We start from the raw sequence: 17,151 nt of genomic DNA on the forward strand, positions 1-17,151 counted from the left end.
AACCAGTTGCGATCGGAATTATGCTTTTATATAATTAAGAAGCTTATTAAACTGTTAGCGAGATTATGATCGAATATGAACTGTTTTCTATAGTCTGTAATGAAATAATATTTTCTGAAGTATTGTAGAAATACAAAGTATGCTTCGTTTGCAATTATAGGATGCTCTGTTTTATTATTTTTTAGTTTTATAAAAAATTATAACCTTCATTTAAACCAGTACTATACTGAATCGATAACATCACATGTGACAGGAAAATAGTAAGGTGATCAGTTACCCTAAAATGTGTAACATGAACTGATTATATGTCACGTCTATTCTATAAATCGTCTGTGACTATATTACTAGTTTATTGAACGGTCGGTATTTCAGAATATGTTATACAAAGTCTCTTAAGATGCCGGATCTATTCTGTATCTCATCTATGGTTTTACATTTGTAAATAAAAAATATTTGTTACTGATTGTTATGGATACATATATTTTATTTAATTTAAGACCATAAAGCATGTATTGACATCATTATTGAGAAGAAGAAAAAATAATTATTTAGAAATGTCGTTGAGAAAGTTTATGCACCCAAGGAATATATATAAGAGAATACCAGACTTCAAAAAACTTGTTTTGCTATATCCAGAATTCCGTGATATTGCAATTATTGTAAGTTACATATTTGAGCAATTGTTTACTATTATTATATATTCCATCTCGTACATAAATATGATATATATTATCTATTTAATGAATTATATTATTATATTATAGAATTTAACCGGCAAGATAAAGATTGACTTTAAAAGAGAAGGTACTCTGCGAATACTCACAGAGGTATTATTAAAACATGATTTTAATCTGCAAGTAAAAATACCTTCAAATAAATTAGTACCAACTTTGCCATTACGCTTAAATTACATTTTATGGATTGAAGATTTAATGAAATACGCTTCTTTCAATGAAATGAAGGAAGTAATTGGCATAGATATTGGTATATTGGAAATCAAGTTATGAATAAAATTTTGTATTAGAAAATTTCAGTGACAATAATCATTTTTTTATAGGTACTGGGGCAGTGTGTATTTATCCTCTATTGTTTGCAAAAATGTATGGAAATAAAATGATCGCTACAGAAGTTGACAAAACAAGTATAGAGACAGCTATTGAACATGTTAAAAATAATAATTTGGAAGACACAATAAAAGGCAAATTAATGACACATTATTTATCTTATAAAATATACACAAGTTTATATTTTTTACTTTAGAATATTGTTTTGCAGTATATAAAGTGGATGAAAGAACAATATTGAAAGAAATTATAAAAGAGGATAATGTGTATCATTTTACAATGTGTAATCCTCCCTTTTTTGAAATAGAAGGATCATCAGAGAAAATTATAAAGCGATTACCACCAAGAAATGCTCCAACTGGAAACGAAGTTGAACTTACAGTTCAAGGTGGTGAAAGAGCATTTATAATGCAAATGATTGAAGAAAGTATGGAAATTAAAGAAAAGGCAAAAATTTACACCACTATGTTTGGTAGAAGAAGTAATTTACTATTCTTATTAAAATTTCTCAAGAAAAAAGGCATAGAAAACTCAACATGGACAGAGTTTTGTCAAGGTCACACAAAAAGGTAAATATATTTTTTACAAACATTTTTTATTTTTAATTTTTTATTTCGTTATATATGAATATTATTTTTTTAACAGATGGGGATTAGCTTGGTCATTTTTACCTAAAGATGTTATTAATTTGACAAATGCGCCTGTTATTCGAAAAAGTGGAGATTATATTGCAAAACTACTGAAAGAACAACGTCCAATAGAGATACAATTCCCAATGCGACATAAATTTGCTTCTTTTGACAACCTCGTTAATTTTTTGGAAGATGCAATAGAAGAGTTACATGTAACATTATATTTATATTTCCATCATGTTGTATTTATAATATTTTAGTTTTTGACATATTTTTCATTTTCATGTAGATACAAATCAAAGAATTAACTTTGCCAATTGGTAACTTTAATGGTTGGTCGTGTCAACTAATTGCGGACAATGATACATGGTCGCATGCACGTAGAAAACGTCGATTAGCTCAAAGGTTAATGAATCAATCTGTGAATCATGACACAGGACAAACATCTGTAATAAATGATATTACAGAAAACGATGCAGAAAAATTAATAAAGAATAACTCGGCAGATATCGTGAGAAAGAACCAACCTTTGTTAATATGTAACTTTTTTGCTGAAATGATAGAACATGAAGAACCTGAAAATGATGAAGTAAAAATATCTATGATCTTTGAAAAAGGAATTGGTGGCAAGGTTGCTTTAGAAACGTTTCGACAGTATTTAATAAACAAATTAGATGTTAGAGAATATTTTCAGAAGCAGCATGAAAGACCAAATAAAAGGAAGAGAAAACGATTAGAAACAAGTAAAATCGAAATAAATTCGGAACAAATCGAAAACTTGCACAAGAATGATACGGAATCTGTTTAAGATGTCAATTTATATTCTATACAAAATGATTTATTTCATACGCAAATTTTATGAAATTATATAACAGGTAACATATGTATGAAGTATTTAACTTTATTCATAATGAATAATCCTTATTAACTAGCATTCTTTATCGTACATTTTGGCTAACAAGTGCAGTATAATTCCATATTAATTCATATTATAAAGTATACAAACTCGTTCAACAGAAACTATTCGAAGCTTTTCATTTATTCGCCTTTTGCTATTATTATCGACGTTACTATTATAAAATAACGAACTCAAAACAAAATTTTATCATTTAAAATAAATGTCAACAAATTATAGGTATTAAGTTCTCAAAATTTTTATGGTAATATGATAAAATTTTAACATAGCATATTTCTAACATTCATTTTAGCGAATGCTATTTGATAAAGATATATGCTCGGTAACAGATAATTCTCAGTGTTTATAACTCTAGAACTAACTGCAGTATTTCTAATTGTAATTAGGAAATTGACGCTACTTCTATAATATGTTGATTAATGAGTCGTTTTTTGATAACTGTTATTAATGATCGTGAAATATAACAGCACACTTGTCATTATACCATGCTTTTCCTGCCACCACCATATTTTTGTAAAAACACTTTTCCTTTCCATATAACAGGAAATTTGTTTAGATTCAAAATTATTTTCAGATTTAAATCCTCATGTAAGATGATAAAAATAACGATAAAACAATGATGATAAAAAGATGAAAGGAAGCTTTTCATGTGATGCATACAGTATAAAAACGATTAACAAAACTAAACGAATTTGTCTTGTTGAATACGATACAGATACCGTTCCTCGTTGATTTTCATGTGATTTTAGTTTTACCTATAGCATTTATATTGAACTCAACAAGATTCACCTCAAATTAATAGTATCTAAAGATAAAAAACAATTATATGACTTCATTATATATTGAGTTCAATGATGGCAACTAAAGTGGGAAAGTGACAGCAATGCCTAAATAGAACAAAATAATGATTTCAAATATGTAGTAATAAAATAACCTATCGAAAGTGTAGGAAAAAACAATTGACTTATATTCTACGATAATAAAGTCCATTATTTGTTTTACAAATAATTATCGTAGCATTTTAATTTTACTGGTACAATGCATTTCCTTTGAGTTTCAGCAGCAATTGTGCAATATGCTGGAACAAATATTAGTTTACTATTTCGTCAATCGATAGAAGAGTAACGTATGCAATATCCATAACTTTTATCGTTATGGCATAGAATTGAGCCTTTTGAAAAACGCGACAATATTAGGCGACACAAATATTTATTTATATTTTTATCAAATCATACTCTCTTTTTGTCTGTCCGATAATTTGTGAAATTCATACATCAAATTACGAATAAGATTTGGATAAGCAAGTGCTAAGGCAATGAATTTTTTCATTTAGAATTATTTACATACGTGAAGAATCAATTTTTTTCGTGTATGTATTATATGCAGTTATAAGTCAGTCAAATAAATTCTGTAGCCTGGCGTATTGTAGTTGAGCATCGCGAGCCATTAGAGGAAATCTAACTCTTTCGAAATGTTTCACCTATGCTGTTGATCACCACACTATAAAAGTTAGATTCAGATAGCACTTTATAAACGTATATACGATACATCAAATAACGATCCTTATTTCGAGCAAACACTTTCCATTTTCATTTTATCCCAATCAGTTATACATGCCGTACTCGCGTTACTCTTAAAAAAAGATCGGACGCGGGCAGGGAAAGACTAGGATTCAGAAAAAACTACTAAGTATCATCATTAGCGGTTTAAAGCGAGCTCAGCTCTCTGCTACTATTGGCTCTAACACTGTTTTGTTTTCCTCCAACTTGTTCAGTTCTTTCTGTGCTTCCGCTTTCTTTTCTATTTTCTTATTCTCTTTCTCGTCCTTTTTATTCTCTTTATCTTCTTTTTTGCTTTCTTTTTCGTTCTTTTTATTCTCTTTCTCCTCTTTTTTATTATTGTCTTTTTCTTCTTTCTTATTCTCCTTCTCGTTTTTCTTGTTTCCATTTTGAAGCGCCTTTATCTCTCTGTCAGGTGTTTGTTCTTTCTGTCGTTTCTCTATTTCCGCTTTAAAATTCTCAATATCCTGTTGGCTAATTTGAACAAATAAAATACCATTGATTACATTCAACATGTCAAGAACGGATCCCATACTGGGCGGTTGCACCTGAATCGGTGGTAGGCTAACACCGGATTTTCCGGTATAAATTTCATTCATTTTTTTTTGTAGAACCACGGCCTGTTGCGTTAAATGTCTCAAACAGTCGCTACTCTCTTTGGTTTTTTCATGATCCTCTCCTAACTGTTGCTTATAAATAGCGTAGGTTTCCTTCTCGTTATTTAAAGCCGCTCGGAAATCACCCATACAAGATTGAGTTCTTGCGACAAGATGATAAGAAACAGCAACTTTCAAAGATCGTGGCCCATGATATCGAAGGTTTAGAGCCAAAGCATGCTCTAAAAATCGGAGCGACAATTCGTATTCTCCGACAGCATGGAGAATCAATGAAATATTGCTCTAAACAAACAATTAATGTTGGTCAAGGTTAGAAAGCTTTAGAATTTTTAGTATTCGCATAAATACTCACGTCAAGAAGTGCTACTTCTGGGTGGTCTTCACCACAAACTAGTAAGGCTAAATAACGTGCTCTATATAATAACCTAAGTGACACAGAGACTTGACCATTGGCAAAAGAATATAGGGCTAGACGGATCTGTTGACAAATAGAAACATAATATTAGAATAATTGCAATTATTACATATATTTAATCATTAATTAAGTACGTTTACTTTATACCTACATATTCAATAATGGTATATGGATGATCTATACCGTTGACTCTTTCTGACATAAGGACTGCTTTTTGTTGAGTGGCAAGAGCTTCTCCATGCTCACCCATTATGTAATTCAATCGCGCAAGCATTCTAAGACACTGTGCAATTTCGGGATGCATTGCACCATATACATTATTCAATAAATTGAGTGCCTCGCTGATCAGTTCATATCCATCTTTCAAATAACCTTGTTGAATTTTGCTTTGTCCAGTTGTATAGAAATTATATGCATCACTAGCCTAAATGAAGTAATAGAATAACTTCCAATAACTTATTATGGAAATTTCTATATGACTTATTTTTTGTATCCCAAATGCATTACTTACTCTAGGATTGATATGCTTCACGACAGGGAATATATTAAGTATATCTTCTTCGAAGAACGTGGCTCTGTTCTTATTCTCGAAGTTATATTCACGTAACAAAATTTGAATACCAGTCTTTATACAGAAATTACGAAGCAAAGAAATTTTCTGAAGGTGAAAATGTTCTATCGTGGCATCCAACGATTCCGGACATGGTGCTTCCCAATCATAATAACTCTTCAAATCTGTTTTAATTTGTTGCCAAAGAGATTTAGGCGTCAAGGAAGCCCATTCCACTTCAGACTGTTGTGGACCGTTATTTCTACCTTTTCTTTTATTGCGTCGTTTTGCAGTTTTACTTTGAAGCTGAAATCGAAAATTACATAAATTTTTATGTAGAAAATTATTTCAACTATTGATATCATTTAACTGATAAACAAATGTTGCCATACCTCTTCTAGATTTTGTTGTGGATGAATAATTTGTGCAGAAGAGAATAAGCAATTTAAGAAATGACTAATAGCTGCAGAAAGACTCATTAATTCCGTACCCTAAAAAAAGTATTAGGTTCTTATATTCATAAAATTTAAAATAACCACTTTAATTTCAATTTTAATAAATATACCTGCATATAAAATGTGAAAATGTGTTTCGCCGAGCGTAAAATAAGTTCCGAAACAGCAATACGTTTCAGATATTGCAGTTGTGGAACAGTAGATAACATGGCTGCTAATTTACCAAGGTATCGTACGTTGATGCCTTTACCGTGTAAAGCTTCTACCAATATGCTGCCATCCATTGCAGCAGCTGTATGATCTAAGCATTCTCGTATCTGTAATAAAAAAATTGAACTAAATATATATTTTTTGTATACAAAGTTGTATCGATGCATCAAATATAAAAGTATTCTATATCGAAACATACAAAAGTGGGTATTTGTACGGTAAGTAAAAAGTCGGCCGCATCTTGCACCAATTGTCTTTGTTTTTTTAAAGCAGGCCCATTTGGATCTGGATGTTTAACACCCGGAGAAAATACGTCTGGGTTAAACCTGACATCAAATTCGGCTTCCCGTAGGCTACCAACTGCTGCTGCTGCACTGCGAACTACTTCTTTCGTACTTTCTTCCACTTAAAGAAAAAAGATTTAAATGAAGAATTGAAGTAAAAAATTTTAAATAAAAAGGAATAATTAAGTTACATACACTCTTGCTTCTCTCCACCAGTGATAGAGTCAGTTATACTTTCTACAATCTTTTTGGCTTCATCTGTTTCTATTAGAGTATGAGAAGAATCTTCTTTGTTACTATCCACTGCAACGACATTCAATTCTTCCTTTTTATCTTCCTGAAATTAATACAATGCCAAATAATAACAATGTTTAAAACTGATATTTACTATAAAGTTTGAAAAATTTTGTTTACTTTAACTGTGGTTTCATTTTCCTTCTGTACTTTTCTTACGGATGTAAGTTGTTGTAGATGAAAAGCGACGTGTTTAATAAATTGCACGTATCTAGCTTCAACAAAGGAGTCGATCAATTCCTGACGAAGACAGGCTAATTTATGCTTGTGCTCAATTGGAAAACCTAAAGCTCTAGCTTCTTTACTCAGTTCAACGCCTTCCACTACAAAAATCAGAATAAAAGTTTATCAATAATAATAGTAGTAATTAATTCTGAACTTTTCGTTAATTATATCGACTTACATTTAAGAAAATTGACATCAGGAGGGAAAGTTCGTAATAAATCCAACACATAATGTCGAGAGTCATTTCCGATTATACCTTTGCATTCTACACTGCTGCAGAGTTCAACCTCCTCCCCAACATCATTGATAACTTTATGAGGAAGAATTTTTAATAGTTGACCAGTTTTGTTCAACTACAAAACGTAATACAAATGTGATATAAAATTCTGGATAAATTCTTCAGAAATTACAAAAAAGCATTATTGTAAACTAACCAATTCAAGGTACTTAGGATGTGAGATAACCGTTTTCCCAAAATCTATAGAACCATAAACAACAGATTGCTCCTGCTCGCGTTCCAAGATTCCAGGGATGATTGACTGAGCGGTGACACGATATCCTCTATGCAGAGGAATACGAGTGATTACCACGAAAACTTAACATCCTTTCGATCGAGATGTAAGTTGCGATAGAATACTGAACAAGTATGTACAAATGATCCGCTACAAAATATCCACGTCGTACAAATAATGTGATGAAAGGAATGCGTGTGTCTAATTTCCTACAAACCTGTAATCGATTACAACGGTACCAAGCGTATAAGGGCCGGGTAGATCAATAGCAGCATATACTCTAAGACCTTGTAAGTCGTTTTTAGGCGCGACGAAAGCAGCTGCATCACCGCCAAGCTCTTTGTAATGATCCCTGACATCGAACCCAAGAGAGAAGAAAATATTGTTCCAAATAAACATTTGCATCTTTGCCTCCTCACCAGGGTTTATTGCCATTACGTTACCGTCTATCACGGCTACTGCACCTCGAGTAGCAGCAGTGACAAAATCACTGTGAACCTAAACAAGTCATCCATGAAACTCAATTCGTATTACTGAAACAACGTATCGAAATGCAATTAATATGTCAAGTTTTAACATACTTTAAAAACAGCACGTTCTCTAAGCAGTCTTTCGGGCAAGTTTTTACGAGGTAACTCTCTCGTTGTTTGCAACTCCTCGTTCCAATCTCGAGTTTGGCCGGGAATATGTTCTTCGTACCCCAACTTAGAAGAGAAAGCTGCAAATAAATAAGATGAATGATTAAACATAGAATCGTGTGTACTCGTGATGCAACACAATTAACACCTTAACTAGCCAGTTAATTTAAAGTCAGTAGAAGTGATAATAGTAAAACATATATCTTCTAATGAAAAAAATCTAATTCAAGTATTGCACGTTATACGTATGTACAACTAATACAGCATTTAATATAAAAGTTTTATTAATTTGTATAAAATGAAACATACTATCTTCAGCGCGTATTGCATCGATTGTATGTTCAATTTGAGGCGCACACCAGGCATAAAGTTGATAAGGTGCGGCTACTCGTTCAAATGGATGTCTCTGCGTTCTTCGTCTTTGCATAGCAGTGAAACCACGTTTAAAAGCCGGACTGAGCTGGTTTAGTAGTTCAATTAAACTATGACACAAATGACTCGGAGTCGCTGGTTTCGGATTGAACACTTCCTTTGTCGATTGATTGAGGAAGAAACCTCTGACACATGCAGTCAAATAATATTGCTTGTCTTCTAACGTTATCACATGTAGATATAATAAATCACCGTGAAGCTTTCTGTGACCGGGTGGTGGATTCCACCCGGATGTTGTTAATACCTACAATAAATAAATTAATAAATTAAATATTTATATTAATAATAAGTTAGACGAAGTAAATAATTTATTTATACATATATTATATTAGTTACTTTTAAACAAGGAGGGCATTTTTGTTCTTTGGCTTGAGGTTGTAGAGGTAGTAGTGGCCTGTCTTTACAGCCAGGTATAATATAATCAGGTGGAGTACAATCAACCGAATCTGCTCTGCTCTTCTTCTTCTCAAGGATGTCGCCGTTAGTAACCACATTTAAAAACGATAAACTACTACATTCGACGCCATTGTAAGCATCCGCAGGATCCACAGATTTCAATAAATCTCGCACGTGCCTAACATGTATACGAGCTTCTCGCATTGTATACGGTTCTTCCACAACTTTAATAATGGAACCTTCTTTTAGGCCTTCAATATTCTTCAGTTCAGCAAAGTTATCCAGTGTGTTACCATCGAATTGAAGAGAAAAACATGTGCGATGGCAGGTGTCCTCGCGATCCATGAGTAATTGATGGATTTCCTAACAGATAATAAAATTTGTTATCTAATCTTCTTTATTAACTTGTTTCTTATTAATTGTTGTCATAGGAAAAGAAATTCTTGAATGGATGATTAGTTACCTGAACCAACTCCATACTGGAAACTTGGATATCAAAGGGCTCAGCATTTGGACAGATGATCTTAACAGTAAATCCCATATCTTGAATGAGAAGGATTTCTTGCTCGCTCCCAGCATCCTTATCACTATCTTCTTTCTCGCTTTTGTCATTCTTCTTATTCTTGTCTTCTTCCTTCTCCTTTTCTTTTTCATTCCCTTTCTCTTTCGTAGCTTCGACTTCACCCTTCTCAACAACATTCTTCACAGTTGTGCTCACATTTCCGGTTTCTTCTACAACTTCCTTTAGATCTAAACATGCAATCCACGAATTAATAAATTTTTATTCAAACATTGGAGTTTATAAAAAAAAGTATATTAAATGAAGCAAATGATCAATTTTTACTAATCGAGAATATTATATTAAACATTAAATGTAAATCAAATATCAAAAATAAATAACACAGCAACAATTTCGCTTTTAGCTTATATAATACATACCAGAGCTATGAATACCTTACTGATTGATAGTTGGTTAAATATGGGAACGTTTGCATTTTTTTATTTATATATATTATCCCGAAAGTTAATTTGCGATTTTATCATAAATTTATGGTATTTGCTAAGTACTACTTTACTAAAGAAATATCTATAGAACTATATCAGACTTATTTACATGATTATTTTATAGAATTATGATTATTTATGCAATTATTTTATCGAACGATTTTCAAGAATCAATGAAATCATAAAACAAGCAAAATAATAACTAACAATATGACAATAAAATAGTTTATTTCAAATATTATATTATCAATTTCATAGTGGTTTCAACGAGTAATTCTCAAGAACACAAAAAATAATAAAACAAGTAAAAATAATAACAAAAGTTTTACCTTATTAATTTTGATAATATGTTAGATGAAACGTAATATTTTCTTTTCTTTTAAGATGGATATTAACGATCTATGTTTCAATGTAGACAACGGTGACAACGATACGAATAACCGAGTCCACGCGTTATTTCCATGGAAACAAGGCACATTTTCGACTAGATACGACGGTGGATATCTGTGGGGCTGCCACTTGCATTCACCAATGTACTTATAAATAAACGGCAATGTAAATAGTCTGCACTCAAATGCCGAACTAATTTTATCGATACTATGTTTGCGATATACATCCATTTCTGGCATATGCCGATGTTAGGCAGTTATAATATTAATTACAATTCATAGAAAGTGCGACTCGCTTATCAGTGACTACCGTAACCCTATGATGATGACACGTCTGAAATACTCTAACATGTTTCAAATAATTTGGATCTGTGAAACCTTGATCTTTACTGGCCTTCGCTCTATAATGATCTGCATATAATTCGGTAACAATTGAACGTGTGCATAAATAAGTTAAGAGAGTATGCAGAATCAAATTTTAATTGATAAAAAATTGAACTTTGATGTCTTCCTAGAATGATACTTTGATGATGATTAAAATACGGATTTATATGCATGTATGAGAAGTTTGAAGACTCAAAAATACAGAGAATACAAGCATTGAAATGTGTTCTCATGCTCACCATTCTTTGAAAAGATGTAATTTTTCTCTATATTTTCTACAATTAATATTTAAAATCCCATATACCTTGAGATATACTTCATATACCTAGTAAAGTTACAATGTAAAAATTTTATGTGGAAGATAATGCAAAATGATATATGTGACTCTTAATAAGGATATTTTTTAAGGCTTCATGAATAAAAAAAATGTGCATAAATGTATAAAATATCTAAAGTAGAAAACTTATAACATTAAATACATGAGACAAATCGATAGTTATATTAATAAAAATATAGAATTGCATAAAAGTTTTACGATTAAAAATGCAAGACAAAAATAACAATCGTAAACCAAGTCCTTCTTTATAACTAAAAAACTGAAAAATAAATTATTATTATTATTATTATAAAATTACATAAAAATCTACTATATACTGATGATTACAGATTAGGATAATTGCAAAAATAAACAGTATATTACATATCTATATATGTATATGTTACAATATATTGTAATAATATACATAGATATTAAATATTAGTAATAATTCTTTTTAAATAAGATCAGTATATTGATAGTATAAAAATTATTAAATAAATGAATGGAGAAGTAAAAGAAAAAACAAACAGAATTGAAATAAGTATTTATTTGTCTGTGCATAATAGGTATTGTGTGTGATAAATGGATAAAGTTGAATTGAAATTCTATTTTAATGTTTGATTAAATTATCGTTTTTTCAGTATGGATTGGCTGTGCATTACTCTACACGAAAGATTTTTTTATGTACTTAATCTCTTAAGCAGATATTATTAATCTAATAATGATTTCTATATATTATATATCTACTATTTTTAATACATCGCCTTTTCTCAAATTATTGTTTTAATATGAAACCAAACGTTTTTCTTTCGTTGAATTTGCAGTCCAAAAGATGGAAATTGAATTTAAAATATACATGTGTTGATGCAATAAATGATTATAAAAATCGTCATAATATCTTTTTAAATTCTACTTTCGTATATACAAATTTCGTAAAAGAAAAGGAACAAAAATAAAAATATTATAAACATTACAATTTTAGATGAATATTTCAGTACTCGGGTATTTTAAAATAAATAAACGTTGAATATTTATTACGAATTTAGGAATTATGGAACATAATAACTGAATCAAAAAGATTTAATAAAAATTATATGTATAAGGCTAAAATTATGTTTGTTTGCAAGTATTTATATCCATTCATGCTGGTTTATTTGAAGTAGTTATCTATTTTTCATCGAGTTATCTCCACTCAAAATCTTGTTAATCTTAGAGGACGTTCATCTATGATTGTCAAGATTGAAAAAAAATCAAAAGCGAACAATCTTTGCAATATGTAGCTACAGTATTTCTTTATGCATATAATGATTTCCTCTGACATGTTGAACGGCACGAAGGTCACTGGTGACACACGATACCATGTATGTAAATTTTTTAGAATGATTAAAATAAGATAAATTTTGCTGAATAAAAAATTTATTGACATTTTTTATTTATTTTAATTCATATAACATTATCAGAAAAATGTGCAAATAAAATAGAATATTTTGGAAAAATTAAGTGTTATGGTATAGTTTATAAGTAATAAGCATATCTATACATAATAAAATTATATATTATAAACAATTCATAAAAGTCGCGTAGCAATTAACGTAATAAACTATCTTTATCGATAATTTTGCAAGCAAATAATTTCAATGCTATATGGAAATTATACACGATAACATTTATTTTTGCAACAAGGTTAACATGAAATTTCTATGAGGAATTGTACGAATCTTGTTCTACAGAAATATTTAATAAATTAATTGTTTTATAGTTATAATGATATGTACAACAACATGTTTTTATCAGATTTATTCTAACACATTTCTTATCGTGAAAATTAAATCGTTCGATTGCATGGTCTTATGAATATGTGTATTCATGTACTATCAAGTTACAGCAATTTATCTTAGACACCGATTGCTTTATCGCATTCTTATCATACATCTTACTGGTTTGTACAAAAACGATCCTCCTTTTTTAGATTTCTCTATTACTAAGAAAGAAGATAAAAAACTTAACCGTGAGAAAGACTCGGAGATAAAAAGATGAAAATGTGAAAAAAAGCAAGGCTTTCTTAAAACGATTTTGTATCTCTTATCTTGCCTAAGAGATTCTTCTAAAATTCTATCTTTTAAAAACTAAGAAAAAATCAAACAATAATAAAAACTTGTAAAAGTAAAAGAATTCATACTATTTGATGGCAGAAAATAATTTAACTTATCATATAAGGTTATTACATACATTTAACTTATTATATAAAAACGAAATGATAGAAGCAGAAATCATATTCATACATCTTAATTTAATAGTTTTTAACGATAAAAAGATGAATATAATGTCATGGAACTGTTTTTATATTCATTAATAAAAGAAAAGATTGATAATATTATTAATGAATAAGGAGATTTGAAAATCAATTGGAAACAAGATCAATCAAAGCAGAATAACGATCTGTTGACAATAGACGAGTTACAATCGCAGGCATTTGAATCGATATGTAAACATCGAACTCGGCAAGTACTAACCATTGACTTACACATGCTAGAAGATGTAATATTTTTCGTTTCGTTATTACAATCAGAAAAACTTGACAAGTTTCGAAACCATTTACGAAGCGATTATACATAAACAGGTTGATAAGAATCTCTATAAATCTTAAACTGTAATACATACTCAAAATAACTAGCTTCAACATAAGAAATACCATAAACGGAAATAATGAATTGTTTTACTAAACTTAACAAACAATCCCGTAACATAATCAATAATTCTATATTTTTCGAACATAAACGATAAAAGAGACTTTGTCAAAAGATATTTCGATAACAGAATTTTTCATAAGATGCAAAAATTCTTACATAACCATTTTACGATATGTTTACGAAAATACAAGTAACCGATAACCTGTTCATGTTCATGTAATTATTAAATGTGCACATATATATATATATATATATATATATATATATATATATATATACACATATAGTCAGAAATATACACATACAGAAATTTTTAATGAATATATTATGTGCATTATATGGAACTAAAATTTTGTTAACACTGTAAACAGACAAGACTATCGATATTATATCGGTAAACTTTGAAACCAATTTGAAAATGGATATGAAGGCTACAAGATATTTGTTGGAAGCATATACTTCGTGAAGACCACCAAAATATTTGAAATCGATTATTTACTATATTAATAAGCCACAATATTTTATCGACTACCTTCAGCACTAATTATATGTTTAAGATTACTATTTATGGCGTATATTAATTTCTCACTAAGTATATATTTGCAACGAATGTTTTGTAACTTCTATATATATATACATACATATATACATACATACATACATACATATATACATACATACATACATACATACATACATACATACATATATACATATATACATACATACATACATACATACATACATACATACATACATACATACATACATACATACATACATACATACATACATACATATATATGTATATGTATTCAAATTTTACTGTTATAATTACAATAATCGTCTCTCACTACAGTGCTAACGAAATTTAAAGAAGTTTTGTATAATGCACATAATATATTCGGAAAAAAATATGTAATAAATGTTTGAATACTGTCATAAGCCATTGCATGTATATTAAAAAATGTAATTTGGGAAATTCCCAAATTGTACGAGATATTTTATTAAAATATCATTTTATTGTATCAGAAACCAAAGACGTAAGGGAAACAACGTCAGAAGGAATACCGATAACCCCTGCTATCGATAATTCTTCGCAATTCACTATTGTTCTTTCAAAACACGTGACCCTTTATAAAACCATCACTGTTCTAGCATCGTTTAAATTTAGCCCTTTTTACTTTTATTATTCCCTTCATCCCATTCAACAAAATAGAGAAAACGTATCTTAATTAAAGAAGAAATCATCAAGTACAAAATATTATAGTTAAATTGACATATAGTTATATCAAATATATTTTGCAATGCACCTACCAAAACAATTAAAATAGAATAAATTTCACAATAAAGATATTTCGTTAAATAGTATTTGAACATTTCAAACACATTTTTCATAATTTGAAATTTCCTCGTTTCTACGCCTATGTGCGAGAGGTCATTAACATGCACGTGTTTTCCTTCGGTTCTTTTTTTCACGAAATGAGAGTTCTAAAACAAGAGCAAATTAACAGAAAGGGTCTAGCGTCAATCGACAGTGATGAATAATACGTCCCTAGAAAATTTATAGCTCTTTCTCAAAATAAACATATTCACTTTTCATTGACCATTAGAGTTTGAAAATGAACTTAAACATGTACCATAAGGTCATTCAAACTGAACTACCATTAACGAAAAAAGAGAGACAATTGTGCAATATAATTTACATAATTCTCATTGTTCCTAGATATCCTCTGCCTAGTGCAAACCAATAATAACTATGTATATATGACGAAAATATGAATATCACTAAATGAAAGATTATCTAAATCTGATGATCAATAATCATTAGATTAGGTATATTTGTGTATTTAAAGAAAATTCAAATGAATAAAAATACTCAGAATGCAATAAACTATACAAAACTATACAAAATAGCAAAAAATTACTAGAACATTGCTAAGTATAAGTGTCACAATACTTATAAATAAATATCTATTTAGATTCTATTCTTTCAGTACGCAAAAATACTTATTTGTTCAGCAGTTTAGTAGTTATTTAACATTTACAAATATAATAGAATAATAATAGAAAATAGTAATAACAAGCTAGCGAACCACGTTTTACGAGTGTGAAAATTTTGAGATAAAGGGAGATGTATTGAAATAAATTGAACAGGGCAGGTAACATGGTTTCATCATCCAGAGAGAAACTAATCACGTGCTACAAGCAAATATCCTTAATACAAATGTATTTCTAACTCAACACCAACAGAAAATGCAGAAAGTAAGGAAAGGTTAAATGGAGACTATACATCGATTGAAAGGTGCATCTTCGAAGGAAGAAGCATGTCAAACGATACATTTATGCGTTCATGTGTAATTGCTTGCAAAATGAGGGGCAAGGGTTACGACTAATTATGAGAAAAAATCATTATCTCTTGGTGATAATCGGGCCGACAAAAGGAATAAGATTCGTCTGCTAGTTTAGGTCGTGTCTTCTGCTAGTTTTTCTCTCGTAAAAGTTATGTGTAGCTCACATGACCCTGCAATACATAGATTCGCGCAATTCGCGCGTTACATAACACAGAAGGCCCGGCTTTTGACTGAGGCGGCATCGTTAAAAATGCACATTAAAACGGATAGAACATGGTAACCTGATCGAATCATTATATAACATGATCAGCCGTACCCTGTTTAACCATGAGAAATAAGAAAATTGATGGTCGCCGGTTTTATAATCATGAGTATACTAACCAGTACTGGCCCCTTTCTCATTGCCATTGAGCAGAGGGATTTTCATACTCCCATTTTCCGTGGTGGTCTCTATTTGTGTGACCAATGTCATTTTTCTTTGATAAGTTTTATCTAGTTTTCACACGATTCTAGAAACAGGCACGTATTTATTATTCACAATAACACGCGCGCACACTTCGTTGAAATTATACCGTAAAAACGACGTCCGACTCTTTTCACAAGGCAGCACACTAACTCTGAGGCACACCGAGCCGCTTTTCTGTATTGCACGTGCGTTTCGAACGAAGTACAAAGTCTAATACACACGATTGGTTGCCTTGTCCAGCGGTTTATCGAATCACCTTCTTTGATTGGTGCTTCTTGTCACGTGATCCACCCCTCGCCGTTCTTTGAACGGTTATTATTTGTCGTTGCCGATGTATCAAACAGT

General features: G+C 30.3%; 2 protein-coding genes across 2 annotated transcripts; one reads left to right on the top strand and one right to left on the bottom strand.

Moving 5' to 3' along the window:
• The first annotated feature begins 397 nt into the window (after positions 1-397).
• Positions 398-3,093, top strand: LOC132904894 (U6 small nuclear RNA (adenine-(43)-N(6))-methyltransferase). Its single transcript, XM_060955723.1, has 6 exons — positions 398-659; positions 765-984; positions 1,058-1,198; positions 1,276-1,633; positions 1,710-1,908; positions 1,986-3,093. The coding sequence occupies exons 1-6, from the start codon at positions 555-557 to the stop codon at positions 2,502-2,504; spliced, it is 1,542 nt and encodes a 513-aa protein (XP_060811706.1). The 5' UTR covers positions 398-554; the 3' UTR covers positions 2,505-3,093.
• On the bottom strand, positions 2,578-16,998 carry LOC132904863 (clustered mitochondria protein homolog). The gene is made up of 17 exons (XM_060955651.1): positions 16,722-16,998; positions 9,663-9,949; positions 9,140-9,562; positions 8,681-9,047; positions 8,315-8,451; positions 7,951-8,231; positions 7,656-7,782; positions 7,400-7,574; positions 7,117-7,319; positions 6,898-7,039; positions 6,618-6,823; positions 6,319-6,525; positions 6,146-6,244; positions 5,715-6,059; positions 5,355-5,627; positions 5,141-5,266; positions 2,578-5,070 (listed from the first exon to the last, which is right to left on the bottom strand). Exons 1-17 carry the CDS (start codon positions 16,810-16,812, stop codon positions 4,330-4,332), a joined length of 4,230 nt encoding a protein of 1,409 aa, XP_060811634.1. The 5' UTR covers positions 16,813-16,998; the 3' UTR covers positions 2,578-4,329.
• Positions 16,999-17,151: the final 153 nt, after the last annotated feature.

The sequence above is a fragment of the Bombus pascuorum genome, chromosome 3 (genome assembly GCF_905332965.1).
Source record: "Bombus pascuorum chromosome 3, iyBomPasc1.1, whole genome shotgun sequence".
Lineage (NCBI taxonomy): Eukaryota > Metazoa > Arthropoda > Insecta > Hymenoptera > Apidae > Bombus > Bombus pascuorum.

Bases quoted from the DNA above. Each gene is read 5' to 3' on its own strand.
- LOC132904894 (XM_060955723.1), top strand. From the start codon at position 555: ATGTCGTTGAGAAAGTTTATGCACCCAAGGAATATATATAAGAGAATA. The intron at 985-1,057 runs GTATATTGGAAA...ATTTTTTTATAG, and splicing joins AGTAATTGGCATAGATATTG to GTACTGGGGCAGTGTGTATT. The intron at 1,634-1,709 runs GTAAATATATTT...TTTTTTTAACAG, and splicing joins TGTCAAGGTCACACAAAAAG to ATGGGGATTAGCTTGGTCAT.
- LOC132904863 (XM_060955651.1), bottom strand. From the start codon at position 16,812: ATGACATTGGTCACACAAATAGAGACCACCACGGAAAATGGGAGTATG. The intron at 8,452-8,680 runs GTATGTTTCATT...ATTTATTTGCAG, and splicing joins TGCAATACGCGCTGAAGATA to CTTTCTCTTCTAAGTTGGGG. The intron at 5,071-5,140 runs GTGAGTATTTAT...TTGTTTGTTTAG, and splicing joins CAGAAGTAGCACTTCTTGAC to AGCAATATTTCATTGATTCT.